At 37.6% G+C, this 21,648-nt stretch overlaps 1 protein-coding gene across 3 annotated transcripts in view; it reads right to left on the reverse strand.

The window, feature by feature from the left end:
* The window catches only part of LOC144447842 (apoptosis-stimulating of p53 protein 1-like), a 45,092-nt gene that overhangs the window by 1,804 nt on the left and 21,640 nt on the right, over positions 1 to 21,648 (reverse strand). The window contains exons 1-8 of one of the 3 annotated variants that reach the window (XM_078137975.1): positions 20,534 to 20,708; positions 8,117 to 8,260; positions 7,493 to 7,622; positions 6,902 to 7,095; positions 3,284 to 6,322; positions 2,746 to 2,879; positions 1,461 to 1,627; positions 159 to 358 (exon numbers count right to left, since the gene is read on the reverse strand). In XM_078137975.1, coding sequence (XP_077994101.1) covers positions 159 to 358; positions 1,461 to 1,627; positions 2,746 to 2,879; positions 3,284 to 6,322; positions 6,902 to 7,095; positions 7,493 to 7,622; positions 8,117 to 8,260; positions 20,534 to 20,560 — 4,035 coding nt within the window. In that variant the 5' untranslated portion in view covers positions 20,561 to 20,708. Of the gene's footprint in view, positions 1 to 158; positions 359 to 1,460; positions 1,628 to 2,745; positions 2,880 to 3,283; positions 6,323 to 6,901; positions 7,096 to 7,492; positions 7,623 to 8,116; positions 8,261 to 16,941; positions 17,078 to 20,533; positions 20,709 to 21,648 lie in introns of those variants that run through there. The other 2 variants (XM_078137969.1, XM_078137960.1) reach the window with 2 other exon arrangements.

The following is a 21,648-nucleotide window of genomic DNA, read 5'->3' on the forward strand; positions in this document are numbered from 1 at the left end:
TACTATGGTAGTCTCTTTTGAACGTCACTAGCTGTGGAGTTAAAAAATGAAAAAGAGACAATGTATGACATCACAGAAGTCTGGCTAAATGAATGATGTAATCCACACACACACACAGACAGACAGACAAACATATGCTCACACAATGAAATACCTACCCCAAGTAAATTTCTAGGCACATAGCCTTCTCTGTTGCCTTTCCTGGCCCACCACCATTCTCTCTCATCCTCATCACCACGCCTCATGACCACTATAGCATCTCCCTCTCTAAAACTGAATTCATCAGGGTTCTCAGCTTCATAGTCATACACTGAATACACAACACCTTTGTTCATGATACCCAGCTTCTCTTGTACTCCTGTAACAGAATGTATATGAACACGGTGTTAGGGTGTTATGGCTGTAATCTTGTAGAATGGACATGTTACAGTGTTAGGATGTGAACATGGACTTCATCAACCACTTCATCTTGATAAATTCACCTCATAATTTATGAGTTGCAAGACTTGTTTGATTTTGTGTGTTTTTGTCGAGACATAAATTGTATTCATGCTTGTCAAGTTGTGGAGTCTATAAACATTCTACCCTGAAAATATTGATACTGCTACTGTGGGCTATGCTGATACCAGGACAAGTACAGTAGCAGGCCTTCTCAACTTTCATATCCATAGACTCATAGGGTGACATTTGGGATTAAGGAGTCAAACATGTCTTTATTAGTTATGTCTTTTAGTGGCAGTTAATCTAGTTCAATGTTAACAATCTAAGCATTCAAAATCCTTGAAAATCACAACATCCATTCTGATTTCATCAATGCCCTGTAACTTTACCAGCACAGTGACAACTTTCCTGCTAGTTGAAGTTCACAGACTATAGATCAGTTGACAGTTATGGTGTTCTACTTGTCAGTAAGTCTCCAATAATACCCTGTAACCACACCCCCATGACAATAAATGAATGAATATCATAACCTTACATCCTGGCTTCATTTGTAATTTACAACTATTGGAGTTGACATTGTCATCTTTCATACATAGTACTTGAAACTCTTTCAAAATCTGTAGTAAGTTTACAGTCTGACTTGACTACTGAGTGTTAACTTAATATGCGAGCCAGGATAGGTATATCACTTCATCTTATTCTCTTCATCGTTGTTTAGTATCCATTGAAATTCTACACATGGAGATTTGATTTAAACTTTGCTTTACCATTGTCACTAAAACAGAGTACATGTACTAGAAAGCAGTTGTAAAGTGATTCCACTGGAATACAAAGTTCATTCTAACCCTTATATGGTATGTGAACACACATGAAAAAATGTTCACTATCAAATAATACGACCTATGACAGGCAGCAGTGTTCATATCCTTTTGGTTGTGATATCAATTTCATCTTCCTACATTCTAAATATGACAAGCAGCTGAGTTACTTCAAGACAACAGAAATATGATGTTTCTTACCATAAAGATACTCTGAGCACCCATCAAACCCTTCTTCATCTTCCTCACATTTCTCTGCAGCTGTTTCCACATCACTGATTGTTGTAGCAAAGATACATGCTCCCCTCTCCACTAGGAATTTCACCATGGCTAGATTGTTACATGATGCTGCACAGTGCAATGGTGTCCTGTACATATAAACACAGATGGCATGATATATCACCGATAGTAGTAGTATTGATGTTGTTGTCAACTGTGTGACATTTGTCAGAGCAGACCTCATATCATGCACATGTGGTGTAGTACTGACATACTAAGTATTCAACAATGCATTTAATAGTATGGAGAAAACTACCAGGAGCTAAATTTAGAAATCTCACACACTACCTCATTCACTGCACTGTGAATTTATCATATAACAACAATCCACAAATGACCAGGAAGTTTTTTTTAACCATGTTCTTGTGGGAAAGAATCTTGGCCTAAATATTGAACAATTTGGCAGCTACGTGAACATGAAAAATTCTACTGTATGTTTCAAATCATAATATATTTGGTAAGCACATAGGATATACATGTGAACTATGATGTGCTTCTACCCATAACAAGCAAAGTTGACTGAGTATGCCATTTTCATCTGTTTCCACAGCAGATGTTATCAGAAAAATTATCCACTCAATCAGTAGCCTATCCCTGACACCATATGCAATCATTACTATTGATCATATAAAGTGCTTGTCTCTGAATAATTCCACAACAATTCCAGACAACAGCATAATTTTTATGGCTATGCTAGTCTACAAGATTAACTAACACTGATGAGCTTGAATAGGTATATGTGAATGGAATAGACCATGTAGATTGTCGACAGTTATATTCATGGCGGTCAATTATATAAATAATAGTCACTGACAGGAATAATAGGTCTGGTGTCTTCACATCACTGATGAGAACATCAGTTCTAAGATGACCAATTCACTCACAACCTAAGAGACTACTCACTGTGGCAGGGTATGATGAAGTAGTCACGAAAGGTCAAAGGTTAAAATGTACCACCTATCAATCACTGTCTGCCAAACTATTGTTGTAGCTATGGTTACAACAAAGAATGTTACAATGTTGCAGTGCAGTGACCTGCAGAGAGCATCATGTCATAGGTTAAAGGTCATACAGAAACTGAGCTCACTGGACCATCCTGTGAAGCTACATCTCTGCTTCAGACTACAAGGAATGCTTCATTGTTGCAGTGACCTGTATGTAAGGTTCATGTCAAAGGTCAATGGTAATAGAGAAAATCAGAACTCACCATCCATCACTATCCTGTGAATTGACATCACAGCCATAATCAACCAGGAATGTTACAATGTCATAGTGACCTGCACATATGGCATTATGTAGTGCTGTTATACCTTCATCATTGGAACCACTTGGATTAGGCACCTGTAATAAATCAAACAACTAAGTATGAGTGACTGTATCAAGATCAAACACTAACTCACATACTCTTTAAATCTTGTATATCACCACAAAAGAACTGGTTCATGAAAATGACTGGACATCAAGTTGGGATTTCTAACATGATTTTGAATATCAAGAAGTTCAAGAATTTCATTACAAAAACACAAGTATTTTTTTCCAACTCTAACTTGACTAGTAAAGCTTACACTTTAGACACATTCTTACAGACCAGTTGATATGATATAAATAATAGTGTTCCAGTTCAACCAAAGTTACTTTTTCACATACACACAATGTAATATGTCAATCACACATTTCAGAACAAGGTGCAAAAGGTACCTATCTGTTTACTTCTGTAAACAACATCAACACATGAACACACTCACCTCCCCAATAACTCTCCTGACCAGGTTAAATTCCCCTTCTAGCGATGCATCTAGGAGTAGAGCTAATGGATCAAAGCTGACCCGATTGGTTTTCTTCTTTCCATTGGGTTTTTTCAAATTGGATTTTTTGGGTTGGTGACTACTGTAATGTTGTCTAACTTGTAGACTCTCCATGGCAGAAGACCTAGCTACCTGTGATAACGCAGCCCTGTATTGCTGTGGTGATGGCTCTAAACAATCATATGGATCAGGCTGGATTTCAGCCCTGTAACTGTGTACATTTTGACCAGCATACTGATTTGGATAGCCATGATTGTTCTGTTGGGGTACTGGGTTGTTTTGTTCTGGTTGCTGTTGTTGTTGTTGCTGTGAAGATTGTAGGTGTGGAGGTTGTTGTGAGTGTGGGGGTTGTTGTGGGTGTGATGGTTGCTGCGGGTGTGGGGGTGAATGTTGTTGCTGTTGTTGTTGTGGTGGTGGTTGTTGATAGAATGTTCTTCTGGATGGGTCCATGTTTGAAGTACTATTAAATGTTGTAAGGGGTCTGTCTGGTTGATAAAAGGTATCACTTTCTGAAACACTTCTTTCTCTTGGTTCGCCTGGTTCCCCTGGTGGCCGGACCATAGGCATAGCTTCTTTTTCTTCTGTATAAGAATGCCTCCTTCGTAATGGTCTGGGTATATTTCTAAGTCTTTCAGCATCCCATGGCTTCAAAGGTGGAAATCCCGGAGCATATTTTGGAGTTGGGTACTTGACAGGACTAGGTGGCCTTCTATTTGGATCATTACTTGCCTCATAAGGAGGTGAATTTTGTCCATTTTTGTTTGAATGATTAGTTTTAGGGAAAAGATACTGTGACTGTAATGGTACTTGTTTACCCTGATTGCCGCCTGGTTGACTGTACGTCATAACAGGATGTTGTCCCATGGTTTGTGATGGTGGTGGTGGAAACTGGGATCTTGACGTAGCTTGGGTATAGTGTGGAGGAGGCTGATCTCTGTATGCTGGGTGTATTGGCTGACTCCTGGGTATATCATAGATTGGTTCCCTGTCTTGGTACATTGGTTTCACCGTGGCTGTGGCAGTTGTGGTATTGGGTAAGTTTTGTGTTCTTGACCCTGTAGGTGAGGGTGGGTGCATTGGTGCCATTGTAGTTGCAGTTACTATCGGTTGTGAGGTCACAGGTCGTGTTGTTCCAGCCAAGGTGGTCCCTGGTTTCTGGTAAGCCTCTACAGGTGGAGTGATAGTAGTAAATGTGGTACTAACAGTTGGTTTGTTAGGTGTGTAGCGTTGATAGTCCTGTGAGCTTCTGACACCAGCATTTCCACTACCAAGAAGTATTGACAATGCATCACCTACAGCAGTGACAGCAGGGGGTGTGTTCTCACCAGACTGGTTGACATTTTGCGGTTTTGTTTGAACTGCCAGTCTTGGATTTTGTGCTGATACCTGTGGTTTAGGATACACAGCTGGTTTGCCATCAGTTGTCTTCATCATCTGTTGTGCTGTAGTAGCTGGTGGCCTGTATGTTAGTACTTCCTGGTTTCCATTTAAAGCCCTTTGAACACTATCTGGAGGAACGGTTACAGTAGCAAAGGTTTTTGTTGCAGCTTTGGGTGGCACTTCTGGTGTTCGTTTCTGCCACACTGGTGAGGATGGATGCTGGGCCTGACTGATCATATGGGGAGATGGTGGATGTTGCTGGTATCCAGCCGCCATAGTAACAGCTGGTGCTTGCTGTGGCCTTGACATACCTGGTGATGGTGGTTTTACAGCTTGGTTTGGTGAGGGTAGTTGGGGATATGATTGTGCTGGTTGAGTAGGCGAAGGCAGTTTAGGATAGGTTTTTGTTATAGGTGATGGAGGATGCTTTCCTCCTGCCTGTTGTCCAGGGGACGGTGGATGTTGCTGAGGAACAGACTGTGGCATCATTCCCAATGAATTCTGTGGTCTGGATCCATTCAGTTTCCGATTTGGGTCATTATTATTCAATGGTAGGTGCATTGGCTTCATGGGTACTGGTGGTTTTGGCTTTCCATTTCGACCTGTGGTAGTACCATTATCACGCTGCATTTTAGGAGAACTATTCCGCTGGCCTTGCATAGCAGGGTGAGGTTTTGGCAGTGTCTGTGGTGGATGACTTGTAAACGTTGAAGTAGTTGGTGTGGAAGATGCATTCTTACTGGTCACACCAGTTACAATGTATGGTGCTACATATGTAGTTGTAGCTGGCTGCTGACTAGCGCTGTTGTTACTGCTACTTATACTACTGTTGCTGCCAGCATTTTCAGGTTTAGAATTCCTAGGGTAAATGGGTGCATTGTCCAAACTTGAATTATCAGTCATTGATGCAGTATCACTGCTACTTTCTGTGTTACCTTCAGGCTGGCCTCTGATTCCTGCTAGACTGACATCTGCATTATCTTGCTGTAAATCAAATGTAGCTGTACCTCCAGATAATCCTGCGACAAGTCCCTTAGTAGTAGGCGCATAGGTACCACTCTGCACATTATGAGCCAACAGGACATTTTTACCACCACTCACACCATTTACTCCTTTCTCTGTCTTCTTCCCTTCATCCACATCACCTGGTTTGATATCTTTCTGACTTTTCATATCTTCCAGTTTCTCCACTTCTACAAGTTTTGGTTTAATGGGATAACTATCTTTAGCTGGGTCTTCCTTATTATTCTTAGTGGGAGCCTGTACACTGTATGGCTCTATGGCAGCAATGTTTGTAGGTCTGCTGGTAGGTGTTCTCGGTAGAGTCACAAAGCCATTAGCCAAGGAGATAGCAGGGCTACTGGGAATTCCATGAAAGCTGTGTTGTTGCTGGTGTTGTGGCTGTAAGGGCTGCTGTTGTTGAGGGGAAGGCTGTCGCTGTTGCTGGTGCAGTTTTTGTTGTGCTCGTTTCTTCCTTAATCTTTCAGTCAATTCTTCAATTCGTTTATCCATAATGCCAACATCATCACTTTTCTCTGAAATGATCCTTTGTTGGGCTTGTAATTTAGAACTTTGTTGCTCATTCAGCTTGTTGCGGATCTGTTGAGGAATACAAGACAGGCTGGCATTAATATGGGGAAACACAATTTTTTTTTTGATAAAGCACAAAATGATGTTAAACTATATTTTTGTTCCCCAATTTTATTCGTATCTTAAAGACCTTCCCCGTCCATTTCACCTTCTTTTTCTATGTCGACAAAATTTAGAGAGCAAACAAATATTATTTCATTTTGACCTAAAAACACTAAAATTAAGAGCTTATAAAACTTTGATTTGTTATTACACTGGTTTGAAATTTATGACTTTTTAAATGATTTAGTGGTAGAAGTTAGACTATATTACTGTACTAAACTATTGTGGTTTTTAGACATTATGTTGAAATCCTAAAAAAAAATTAAACCCCTTGAAAAAAAATGTGTTGGAACTTGTCAACTTTTCCAAACAAATACTCCATATCCGTGGGATTGCTATCAATTCAAACATATTTGGCCAGTAACATGTCAAAGGAACACAAATACTGGAATTCCAGGAAAGGAAATGATACTTTATTTAGTCTTTTAGTCTAGAATTTCAAAACATATTTCCATAAAGAATGCCACAATAGTGATGAGAACTCACCAAAAGTTCTTTCCTAAGTCTTTCTATTTCCACTACAGCTGATGATGTGTGTGCACTGTTATCATTCAGTCCATTCAGTTTACCCTTCCTCAGTACCTCCAACTGATCAGTAAGATCTTCAACTTTAGCCACAGCAAGGGCTAATTCTTTCTCTTTCTCATTGAATAGTTGACGTATGGTTTCCAATTCAGAGGCTGTATGAGAAAGTAACACGTCTTATTGTAACTTGTATATCAAATTACAAGTAGTGTCAATTTCAATAAGAACATATACGAAATGGATGGATATACTACACTACTGTAATTAGAACATATATTTCACTATTTATTGATCTACTTTTGTTAAAATTGAAACAATTTTAGTCTATTGATTACTGGTAATTATAGTATTTCCTCAGTAAACATTTTTCAGCCTTTATAAATACTGACAGAATAACTTGACTACATTCTTACTTTCAGAAAAATTCTGTCTCGTTTCTTATTCATGATAGGGTGAAATCAAGGAGGTGGTTCAAAAATTCATCGCAAACAATATTTTGTGGTGACCTTTGACCCAAGATATGACTTTAGTTACAATATTCCATATACTTACTGAGGGAAGAGTTATCAAGTTTTGCACCATCCACCTGTCCGCGAATTGATCGTAGTTTGCGTAGTTTCTGCTCCTGGCTCTCCACTTTTTCTCTAAGTTTCCGAAGTCGATCATTTTCTGCTGCAATTTGCTGGAATTGAAATGAGACAGACAATGGTTGCATTATGGATTTAAAAGCTAACCTTAATAAGTAGACTTGCCTGAATACATCTCACATATAACTGATGGTTTTAATCTGTTTTCTTAGACTGTGAGAACTTTTTTGATTGACTGACTGATTATTGACTGACAAGAAAATTGATTTACATCCTGACTTTGTAAAAGGATTTCCCAACTGGAGATAATGTTATTCAATATAGTAATACTGTGAACATGCTACTAGGTTGGGATCCATCGCAGGAAGACAGGATGCCAACCACAAATAAACTGACAGAGTTACATAGTTGTAATTACAAACCATTATAAAATGACATGACAGCATTAACTAACAGTTATCAAAATGAATACTTTATAACAAGCACAGCTGGAGACCAAGTTATCACCTTATACTAGGTAATATTACCCATCGGTGTGATGTAACAGACTGCTGGTAGATTGACAGAGGTACAAAGTATTGTAGCTTACTTGGTGTTTCTTTTCTTGCTGTTTTAGAAATTTTAGTCGTTGTTCTTTAGCAACCAACATCTGTTGCTGAGATTCGATTTGTTGTTGTTGACGAGTTGCCATTTCTTGTAAGTCAGTTAGTGTTAGATCTACTCCTGCAGGGAGCTGGTGATGAAAATAGAAAAAAAGAGAGGAAATATTAGAATGATAAGAAGCAATACAGACTTCAAACCTTTGTTGAAATTCATTCATCACTGACTTTAAATAGTAACTCAATACCTGGAACAAAACTAATAACATGTCATGTAAAATTACTGAGGCAAGGTCTTCACCTATCTCATTCCAAAGTCTGTATGTGACAACCTTTCCTGAGGAATTCATCAACTGAAATACACTGTGGGAACCTTTTAGTCACTTAGCATATACCTTTGACATCACTCATTGTAGTGATCATTTTGGTGTGTCCCATACGACCTAAAATTACGTAATGGGGTGAGACACGGTCTAAGAATAGACTGACCATCTGTCATATGATTGTTATATTGTTGTAATGTCTTTAATTGGTCTTCTAAGACAAAGTTTTATAGTCTGTGTTTTCAACTGAACACAGTATACTATTGATAACAATTACGTCAACCAAGCACAAAAGCTAGGTAGGCCCACTTTTATGTAAAATATGTGGATAGATTGACAGGGTATCTTTTTGATTGTCTGACGTGGAACATTCATAGAACCGCAAATCAATAATTGGTTATCCTACTTCATGACTAATTTATCAGTACATGGATAGCTCCTTTACTTAGTCTTAGAATAGCATATGCAAATGAGCAATTAGTACCCCTCACTTTAAGGATCAGTCTATGTGGGGGGTTGCTGACAAAAAAATGTTGGAATTTGTCATCGGAAAATGTTTCACTTCTGAGAGTATCACTTACTAAATCTTGATAAATATTTGAATTAGTTGTGAATGGTACATTGAGCAATAACAAGCACTGAAGTGGTAATGATTACTGTGGTTTACCAATTACAACCTATTACATGTATACTCCTATACTGTATCACCGAGTATCAGAAATTTCTGACAAATTATTTGGTAGAGAGAGAGCCTCAGAACTACAGGTACTGTCTCACAAAGAGTCAAATTTCTATTTAAAAAATGTATGATATGACATGGGTAAAGGTGGAAAAATGCAAAGGTTTACCAATAATGTGTACAAAGTTATGAATACAAATACTGAAGTTAATGCTTGCATTTCTGCATTACCTCTAAAAAGAGACACTTTTCCTTATAATTAAAAAAAAGCAACTACAATGTTTGATAAAGTTGATGACCATACAAGACATTTTGGTGGCAAATTCTCATACTACAAAATACCTTGAGCCCTTATCCAAATTTCAAAAACACCTTTAGAACCTGAAATTTCAAGAAAATAATTCTCAGATGCATCTTCCTAATGTTTAAGGACACTTTTGCAATGACATGTTCCAAATTCACAAACAGATCTCAGTGAAAGCCAGTCTATTTCACAAAATAACTTTGACAAAATATTTTCTGACGCAAACTCAATTAAACAACTGTCGGGTAACACACTGTAATATATGTGATCTGTGACAACCTATTCACGAACCACTACCAGGGTTAACACCTGTCTCAACATCTTCCCCCTCCAGGTACACAAAACAAACAAAACAGAAACACTGAATTGAAATGAGACACATAGAAGCCACTCACGTATTCTGAATCACGTTAGCGTAAAGGCAATGACTGATGGAGTCTATCATACCTGACTCTCGGTGTGAAAACGTTCTTTGAGACCTGCACAACACAATACTCTAGAGCAAACACTGAGAAACATTGAGCTACTCTAAGGATCAATATTTCAGCCACTTTGGCGTGTCTGCATCTTGGCTTAGTCTGTTACACAAGGACTCACTTTCCATTATCTGATTCAGCAGCAGTTTGAAAAACAAACAAGAGAAATGAACAAGACACAGCTACCTGAGGTTCATGTTCCAACAGGACTAGTTGTCTCTCCTCCTCCTCCTCTGCCAGATATTGATACTGTTCCAACTGACCATTGACATCCTGCAGGGCATGTAACTCAGCGTCACTTATTGCAAACACTATTTTATCATCCATGATAGTCAATTACGTGTTTCCCATTCTCATATTGAAACTGTGTCTCAACTTCACTCTGTATTTCAGTGGAGACAGATCAGCTGTACGACTGTACTTGGTAGTGCACTGTATACTAACACTACAACTACTGTTCCTTCACTATTATGCAAATGATGGTTTTGTTCTTAGACATAACAAATGTTCTCAGACAGCCCTGCTGGGGGTATTTCACCAAGCCTATTGTGCTGTCGAAATGCTACCTGTAACACATGCTACACTAATAGTATTACAACATCCAATTCAATAGTTACTGTTTATCCGACGGGCAATTTCTACCTGTACATCATGACACGTACACATAGAAATTATATTTCATTTATCTACTATAAATTTGACAAATTTGACCTGAAACATTATATGTTCATCCACCTTGAATTCCAAATACAACAAAAACATTTGATTGATCTGTTATAATTAATAAACAATGATTTTAATTACATGTTATACAGTATAGCAGCATATGGTACCAAATGGTAATCTCTATTGACCAACAGCTGTTCAAAATGACTTTTACATAAAACACATTCTCCTAGTTATGGTGGTGTTTTCTTTCTTTCACACATATGTACATGGTGGAGTAACAATTCAAAAATTACATGCTGTAGTCAAAGCACATATGATGATAAATACAAGCACATGTTCACAGCTTGGCAAAATTAACACACTGGTAATTCATATTTTGAAACTATTTTAACCGTGTATCAATTCTATAATTTCTAACCGTCCCATTTTGCTTATTCCTGAATAACAATGAGATGGCAACCATCCAATATCAACTGACTATTTTTGGTAAATCAACTCTATTATGTAAAAGTTCTTTGATGCGTTCACCGTCTGTTTCTTTTCATCCCTGAGGACAGTCTGCTTAGATTCTTGTAAAATGTCTCAATAGAATAGAGACTGGTAGAAAAAAAGAGACAAGTCAGAATGGTGAGTCTGAGCTTACCCCATCTGTAAACAGCGGGCTAATGTAGATCTAGTACATCTGAGAGTCGTCTAATTCTCCTGAACAATCAAGGCCTGAAATCCATTCTGTTCTGTTCTCTCGGACAGATTCCTATGTATTCCAATGCTACAGTCAAGTTAACCATAGACCCTCCATCAACATAGACCCTCCACCAAAGGGTCTATGAGTATGAGTTAACCTACTGCCAGTTAAATTTAGAGGTTGCTGACATAGTATCAACTTACCACTGAAAAGCAGGACATTAAACCAAAGATAAATCTAGATGTAACCTCTTATACCATGCACTACCAACTGAGAGTAAATGATGGAAGAAATTCAATACACAGTTGCCACTGGTCACTGCAGCTGACAACAATAAATTCAGCTCAAATTAGAAGCTTTCCTTCACACCAGCCACTGCCTAATAATAAACATCCAGAAATATGTGGAATTCTTCATGGATGAACTCTGTAATAACACTTCCATAAACAATAGTATAATGCTTTACAAATGTGTCTTCATAATGAAGCCACTTTTGAATGATTCAGAATCCTCCCAGTATTTGAAACTTTGTGTCGGTCCTCCACTGGTGGTCGGTCGCATCTACACACAGCACTGCTGACGTGCTTTGGATCCATTCCAGTTAAAATTACATGTTCTAGGAGTTTTGGACATAAGGATTATTTTCACACCTTTTCATGAGCTTTCTTTGACAAAATATGTGAGTAAGGAAACCTGATAGCACAGAACATTTCTTAACACCTTTTGAGTCTGTGAACACGATGTAAACGGGCTTTTGTGGCTATTCAACTGGTTTGGAAAAATCAGCCATTTATTGAAGCTAGTAAATCAAGCTAGTTATTAACTATACTGAAGAAATATAATGTTTTGGTCTGTTGGTACACATGACATATATAAAAACATGAAACTGTACATTTCTGTGTACCGGGTAACAACCACAGGAAAAGCATTCATTTACCAGACCAGCCTAAAGTAGGTTTCATGGTGGGAACAAAGCCTTCCTACCTGGTTTCCTCCGACATTTGTGCTCTGTTTGAGATGTTCACTGCAGCTGTACTTCCCTCCAAATCTACTGAGCTGTGTCTTATTTGCTTACTGGAGCAGCATGTGAGTGACGCAGGCGTGGAAGAAAAAACCTGACTATGCAAACTACCTTGAAACCTACTTTGATTCCACTTGTGAACAGTACAACCTGATATTTTGTGTGTGGAGGCCATTGTTGTATGGCTTACATGGTAATGTTGCCTTCACCTGTTGACAACTTTCGATTCATGGGAATTAAAGTAATACTGCGTCATGCTGTGTTGACTTCTCAAAGCTCAAAAAAGAACTATCCAATGGACAAAGTAATTTACAATGGTGAATACCTCAACTAATATCTCGTATTCATTGTCACTAACTTTTCATGATGAAATACTAAAAGCACCTTACTTAGTTATATTGTGGTCATGAAGTTGTGAGGATACTTTTTAACATTAAAGAATTTGCTGTATGGTCATCATACCAACATAAAATTGAGTGTTCCACACCTATAATGTAAATGGAATACTTACGACTTATTCATTCATGCCTGTCATGACAAACATGGCAGCTAAATCTTTTTACCTTCTGTAAAAGTAGTCACAGGATAACAATAGCCTTTTTATGAATCTTAGGTTGCACACCAGTCTTACGAATCAGATGTAGGGATATGAAAATACCTGCGATATCAACACTGGTTCCTGACTACACTCACATCACATAAGTGAAATATTGTTGATTAGATGCCTGGAGCCTAGAGGCAACCATTTTAAGTCCAATCACCATTACAACTTTTTGCCAAATGTACGCGTGATTGGTAGCAGAACAAGGAACACCCATTTGTATACTATACACATACACACACAGTGCAGAGGTCCCCTTTTGTTACCACATCATCAGCCATGCACAAAGCACGCTCATGAGTGTCTCCTTTTATTTGCTTTTATTCATTCACACAATTTATGTCTAAGTTGAAAAACTGCATAGTATTGGAAAGGTTACAAGAAAGATACTCTGTTGCCAATAGTCTTACAAAAAGACAATGACAGGAATGGTAGACACAGGGTGATAATCATACCTTTAAACACAAAAATGTTGAAACGTGATTAGAAAATGAATCAGTCTTTATCTACGCTATGCGTTTTGAAATCCCACTTGTACATCTGAACTAGTAGGATATGAGTTTATGAAAATTTGGTGAAAACATTGCATAAAAGGGTGAGATATGATGGTTTGGGGTAGGAGGGGGTTGTCACGAGATATTCATTTTGAGATCTACGCACATGTGTCTATGACCACCACTGACTGACTTGATGAATGTTTTCTTCCCACAACAACAAGCATTCTATTGTTGTTTCTGACTCCAAACTTTAAAGAATTTGGGTAATTAAGGCCTTTAATATATGTTTCTCATTCACGTTTTTTTATCTTTGGTTGTCATCACCATTGATACAAAGTTTGTTCTCTATATGTTGGAATTTTGGTTTCATTGCAACTGTTAAGTCTTATTGTTTGCATGTGTTTTTGACATTAACTGAGGGGTAAAATATTTGTAGTATCAAATACCAGATGTCGGTCACTACGGCGACAGGAAGTTGACACGAATGTGCACATCCATATAAACTGAAAACACTGATAACGATGAATATGAAAAGAAGATGTCTTATTTATTACCGGTATATATTTATTATGTCTATTTCTGTCTTGGATGTCTTCTGTTATATAGTTGAGGATCATAAAAAATGGACATAGCAGTATATATATATATATATATATATAAAACCAAAGGATGTAGTAAAGCTTAAAAGTAGACATGTTGTTGAATGCTAAACATGACAAATGACATTGCTTTTACCATCAGACTTTAAACTCTCAGTAAGTGCAAGTAATAAAGAGTATTATGCACAAATGTGTTAAACACAAGACTTTGTTTATAACTTTTTAAGGTAATACAGTAAATGCCCAAACTTCAATTTTTTTGTGCATCAACTCAACATTTGGTTCATTCATTACACTACAGCTTGTACATGTACATAATGACAAAACCAGCTGTGTATGTTTCCTTCAACTGACATGCTGTACACAAAATTCCAGCGCCAAGATTTCTTGACATGGTATGTGCATATTGAAATGTCAGATCATGACTGCTATAAATATACAAAGTGAGGAGAGACACTTAAAGGAAGTTGCATAGATTTATGTGCATGGATGATCAAGACAATACAAAAACACGAGAATATTGAACAGCCAAATGATTAATGACATGTGTGTCATAAATTGACACAAAAATATGATTTGGTTTGCATATGGTTGGACTCACTACAGAAGGGCTGTGATGTGGATGCAAAGACCATTATTCAATAAAAGGAGCATTGAGGAAATCACAATATTGTGCATTCTTGCAAACCAGAGCTGTTATTGCTTGACTGTGCATCTTGGATTGTACAGTAAAAGAAGGTGTGGTTTACGATTATGAACATTGCAACACATGTATAAACTCTTGCACATGGATTTTTGTTATTTGTCAGTTCTAGCATATAGCATTTCTAGTCTAGATACCACACCTGGTATTGAATCATTTCTTCACCCCTTCTTGAGATTTGATGCACTATACAAATAGCACTAGACTATAGCATTTCATGAAGTGTGATGTAAACATGATTTTTTTCCACATATTTACATATACTAACATAAGTGGTATACTTTGACATGTTTCTATTTGAAATTTGTGCTGGATTAGTCTTGAAGGCTACTTTCATGTGACAGTTCAAGATTAACAATAACATTGAAAGGACTAATGTAACAATGTAAAGTACCGGTAACACTTGATAATCTCAAAATATATGACCGAAAAGAGAGAGAGAGATTGCTCTTTGAGAGAATGTAGTTTTTGATGGCAAAATAAAATGAACCTCAGGCAGTTGGAGCACATGTTATTGTAATTTATGGAACCCACTGGAAACGAGTCTTCCACATTGTGAGCTATCCAAGTATCTCAACATTTTGTACCAGTTTTAATTTGTATATCTGTCCTTTTGACTTACCTGTTGCTTTACTGACATAAACTGGTGTAATCTACTCTAATAATAGTGTATACGTACTAAAACCTTACACTTGCACTCTAAGTCTAATTCAAAATATGTGATTCCTAGAAGTACTTTGGAAGCAGAAACTCATTTATTTTTGATGGCCACTGAAGGAACAAGCCATGCTAGCCCACAGGCACTCATGAAGTTGCTAGCTCACAGAGAACTACAACAATTGAGAACTACGTCAGTGACATCGTAAGGCCGAACAGCCAGCAACAAACTGTGTGCTTGCCATGATGATACACTGGACTGGATATGTGGCGATACACTGGACTGGATATGTGGCAGCATTTCAATAACTCATTGGATCATTAATCTCTTGCCTATCACAATGCAGTACTTGTGTTATTGAATCTGCTTGTTGGGATAGTGGTGACTAAACCAAAGTATCAACTAGTCAATAGATATTACTTTCCACATGTGGAAATCCCTAGAAGCTTGATACATCTATTATCACACTTGACTGGCCATGAAATTTAGATAGGAAGCAAAGCCAAGTAACATGTAATTGAAAAATGACTTCTTTTATTAGAAAAAAAACTTGTCAAGTCTTCGTAACGGCCATGCCAAACAATTTGATCTATCATGTTCAATGATCCAAACCCCACCCACTCGCACACTTACATTGTTCGGCTAATTTGATGTTTTGCTATGTGTTGCAAGTTCTAGTTACACCAAAACTGCTTCTATGTACCCAATTAAAAAGGAGTCGGCATGATCAAAGGGGAAAATTGTTCACTCATGGGTAGTATCAATTTCTGAAGAAATGCACACAGACCATGATTATCATGCTGAGTCCACTCATGGAATAAAATGAAACCAGGAACCGACTAAATAGTCTGGTGTTCACATGTGACTTTGTATATACATATGTAGTAATATAAACACAGGTTTAAAATCAACCACAAATGGGATGTTAATGGCAGTGTTCCCATCCTTGTGGTCATGAGAATTTTGGAAATTGACATCAATGCATAATCCAAGTAAGAATATATTCATGTACTGGCAATAAGCTGTAACTCTGCCAGTCTGCATTGTTACATGACTGGGATGAGTAAAAGTGGTAGCTACATTCTTGAACACGATGATTCATGAAAGTAAAATCACCAAACCAAATACCACAATTTCTCTTTCCCAGTCTAATTTTAGAAACACAGCAAAACCACCGAAATAGCGCACACAGTACAGAGTCTACCACCAGGCTGTTCTTGTCGAGGGTATGAAAATAACAGGAATACAAAATCATGTTTGCCAGACTGATAATTCAAACTGAAGATTACACAATTGCCTCATTGTGTCAGTCCATACTTTCAACATAGTGTCCAAGTCCATACGCTTGTACCTCTCTTGCCACAAAATAAATCACACAGTGGATGTAAACTGAAGGAGCTTATCAACCCTGGTGATAGCTAGACTACAAAATATAAGTTCAACATCATCTGATATCAGTCCCCTAAAATTAACAGTCCTGATAACCAAATACCATCACTGTCTACCACGTCCCACTATGCTGTCTTCATAACACATACATGGTTGATGTTCCAGCTAAGCGTTCTTTTTCCTCCCTTCAAATAACATCAAATTCACTTACCATTCTCCTGTAACACACTGCAGCAGATGCCATGATGATGGCAAACAATATTAACAATCGAATGTATATAAATGATAGTAGAACAGGCAGCAGAGCGGACAGGTTTTCCTTCTTTTTTTTTTCCAACAGAGCACACACAGACTACTGCACCCAGCAGACTTCTGATTACTTCTACTGAGTGCCAGTTGGTATGTGCTCTGTAGCTAGATATCACAAGTATCAAGTTTCACTATGACATGGTCCTGCTGTTTATACTGAACCTAGTAGTACATCCACCATACATATACAGACTCTTACCCATCATTACAACTACTCTGACCTATCTCTGTCGTTAAAAATTATGACCAAACCGGACTGGATGTTTAGTTTGTGATATTCTTTGCAGCCTGGACATAAAAAGAAGTGATAGTTTGATATTCTAAACACCAAATAAACCACCCATTACGAGGAACATGTCACCAATAGTGTAGTTCAGCTCAACAATTCAAATATTACTATCGATAAAAGTAATATACACTTTTCTGAAATGTGTTTGTGATATCCTAAAGTTGACTCCTTAGTGACGGCACGTGTGTTTTTTTGTTGCGCTTTTCTATGATATTACAGTGATACCTTTATGTATGCTGCAGTACTTGGGAGTGACTTGGACAATGAAACAGATATAAAAGACCAGACAACAGAATAATACCAAAAAGTCGAAGACAAACGATACTGTATTGTCCTCAGAGGACATGCCCACTTTGTTGGCAGCAGTCTGTATGTACAAACACACCCCTGACAATAACAGTAGAGAGACAGTATGGACTCCCTCAGACTCTCAGAGGTGTACTAGCAACAACATCTTTACAAAGTCAACCAACCAAAAATCACCACAATACAAAAACTGAGAAAGATTTAAGAGCCACTGAAGGCACTTTTACATGTACAATAAAAAACTATCCAATTTGTTTCAATCATAGATCTTCTTTCGGTTTTCTTTTATCTGAAATCAAATCCTTTGAGATGTACGACAGGAACAGAAAGCCAGACTGCTGCTACATGGTAATATTTATGGCAGGACACAGATTGTAACATGTCTTGTGGTATAAACAGAGCTACCAACTCTCACATTTCAAGATGGCAGGGACTGTCAGGACTGTTCCTTGATTTATATCTTTAAAGAAACAAGAATCCACACTTGGATGTTGGGTTACATTTTAAAAATACCAAGTCCATGGTGTTGAATGACAAACTTATTGACTGCTATATACACATTATTCCTATAAAAGGAGACAAAAACTGGGTCATGTGTAACCGTTTTATATGACAAACAGAAAGGACTGGCTGAACACAACAAAAATATCACGTCTCTATCAGCAAGGTTTGTTGAAAACTCCTGACCTTTACTCTTTCTAAATATAAGATCTGTGTAGGGAAAGTTTTGTCTGACACCTGCTGCGTGTTTACTACTACGGAAGGAAAAGGGAATAAAGAATGATGCTGCTAAGTGGGTTATGGGAAATGGCAAAACCTGTGTACTTTTAATCAAAGTGTCTCCGGAACTGCTTCAAGACTTGCCAGACCGCTACATGGATTGTTATTACAAACAGAGACTAGACTCATAATATACTGTAATACTATGTTTTTACAAGTATTTTCGAAACTTATTTTGTTACCTTTGTGGAATTAACACCTGTATCACATACAGGGGACTGACTGTCTGTCAGTCGGACTGACTCACACATGACTGTATGTTTGTGTTGGTGGTACTTTTATTGAAATCTGACTGCAAGGAATGGTCATTGAGCAACAGAATACTGCAGCAATGAAGACATTGTGACCTCTGTAGACTTAGGAATGCTGTTCTGTCCAGTCACTCCCTCCAAGGCTTTACACAGCTTTAACTAATTTAACATTCCACAGAGACTTTTCCCCTTTTTTACGTCTACAAACCAAGATGTCAAAACTAACTTGTCAAATAGTTCAGCTGTCATGTCTCATTCAGACATGTAAGGTCAAATACTGAACTTGGACAAAAAACTCAAATAAACAGTAATGCTTGAACTTGGATGGAGACAGTATAAATAATCAAATCACACGGAACGTCATCATTTTGAGATGGGCATTCAATAGTTGTATGTACATACGATACAACCTAATGCCCATCTCAAATATTTTATAATCAGACATAGCCTGGATTCTTTCCTTTAAAATGATATAGTAATATACAGCAGTAATTGCTAAGAATTCTCTCCAAAGATACAGCAATATATAGCGTCCCCTGCATACATATTTGTCTGATTTGCAGGAAAGCAACCGGATTACTTTATATCAACTACTTCAAACAACCAAGTCTATCAAAGCTATTAAAATAGGGCAGCACTGGTTACTAAGTATGCTACTCAGTACAACACGGTATGATTGATGAGGTATGAGCCGTTACATACTAATGGAGAACAAGAAGGCAACCTTTTGAGTGTAACAATTGTGATAAATAATAGACCAGTATCAACTGCCTAGCTGTTTCTAGGAGTACATGGTATTTAGCACACATTATGGCATAAAAAAAAACTCTACACATGTATTGCTTATTATACATGTATACGTTATACACACCTGTGATTTATCATCAGCTGTTATCGTTGTCAAGAGGAGGACAAATTCATCAAAACTGGGTTTCATAATGAGCCAATACACAGGAACACTCAGTGTACAAGAATGTCACTTGAGAAATTTTCATCCTCAGATTCATTAATAGTTCATTTATTTATAGTGTTGATATACAAACTAGACAATGAGTTCTATAGAGAAAGGTTCTAGGTTATATCCCTGACATTGATAAGTCTAAAGCACAGAGTACACACTTGTGGTATTTGACAGCAGAGGATTCTCATCCACCAACAAGTCTGACACAAAGACATACATTTAATAGGTATGTGTGTTGAACCAGCCATACTACACAGCCTGTTATTGTTCGTCTGACCACGACATTTTTACGATGCCTGTATTGAACAGCACATGGATGGACCACTTTCTAGAGCTACATTATACAAGGAGAGAGAGAGGAAGTATTGGTTTTCACTGATTGGTTTTTGGTTTTATACAAACGTATATCCTACCTGTGGTATATGTATATGTACGTTGAGGAAATGTATAGTGAAGAGACATTTCACCTACTGGTTCGGAATCATGCCCAGTCGAGTAGTCCTTATCACAAAATTTGCAGTTATGGTGGAAATTTTCAATGAAATAGAGCCCATAATTTTTAATGAAACAAAATTTACGGTCTCATGTTGGAGAAATTATCATCCACTAATTACACATTACCTGAATTGACCTACACGATTATGGCAGTGAAATTAGACTCAGTAAAGTTGTTGTGGTTTTAGTACTAGACACAAGTAATACACAATAATCAATTCTAACCATGAAATGGTGGAAATAGACAGTTGATGGCTATCGATTTTTCAGTTACAACAAATTTTCAAAAAACAACCATAACTGAACAGAGTCAAGCCTCCACACTCTCCTACCTGCTCCAGCTGACACCACCTGGACGTGCCAGTACCATCATAAACAGGAAACTCATTTCTCGTTGTAAAGTTCAACTTACCCAGTCCTGTATACTGTTGTAATCCATATTGTTTGGCTTAATTCACCTGAGGGTAGTCACTCAGCTAAAATCATAACTGGAAGTTTACCAAGAAAGGTAAAAAATTCCTACACCGACTAGATCCCATGAGGTATTCAGACCGACGTGATTGAGAGAACACAAAATGGAACGTAACCTCAGCAGTCGCCACTCACTTCTCAGCGTACAATGGGTTGTTGAATAATTAATAAGTAAACAGGGAGGGTCAATGACTGGGTTCAAATATAAAAGATTCTGGTGTTTACACACTGGTAGCGGCTGAAAAACCACTCTACTCTGTGTACCTCCCGCTTTTAACAATTGATTTCAACAAGGACATGTCTAAACACTAACCAATCAAAAAGTATTCCGGGTCAATTAAATTTTAGAATACATTCATTAAAATCTTTCAGAAATCTTCCTTTGCAAAACAAACATTAATAAAAATAAGCAGGAAGGGAGATGTAAGTAGGATGGAGACATACAATGGCAAAAGTTTACAAAGCTGACAAAATCCTCCCAATTGTTGTATAGCATTGTAGACCTCAGTGGAGAATTGCCGGGTTTGAGCTTAAAAATGTAACAAAGCCAACTAGTGTTGGCCTTCTTAGGAAGTAATTCCCTAGAATACTGATTTGGAAATGTAGAAGGGAAGTATCAAGTAGCCAAACTAATTGCATCCTGTAAAAATGATTATGTATTACCTGGTAATGAATTGGAACACTTGAATGAAAGCCATACTACGCCAATCTGGTTGACTGACTGACAGTGACTTACATCTGCTACTACTGGTGATATGAAGTACTACGTTCCATGTCACACAGAATGTCAACTCACACAAATGCACAGACTAGAACAAATACTGGCTATTCAGAGCTGCTTTTAGGTAAATCCAAGTCATTCAGAAGTATTTAAGTTGCTATTTGAATGACAATAACGAACAGAAAGAGAAGTAGTGTCACAATCGACAGATTCAGTTTGTAGTTATCAACACCTCTTGACTGTTATGGTAGCTAAAAAACACAAATCACTACCAACCTTATTTTTTAAACAACAATGGCTGCTGAGTATATTCATGGGTAGGATAACTTAATTAT

The sequence above is a fragment of the Glandiceps talaboti genome, chromosome 2, assembly GCF_964340395.1.
Source record: "Glandiceps talaboti chromosome 2, keGlaTala1.1, whole genome shotgun sequence".
Taxonomy (NCBI): domain Eukaryota; kingdom Metazoa; phylum Hemichordata; class Enteropneusta; family Spengelidae; genus Glandiceps; species Glandiceps talaboti.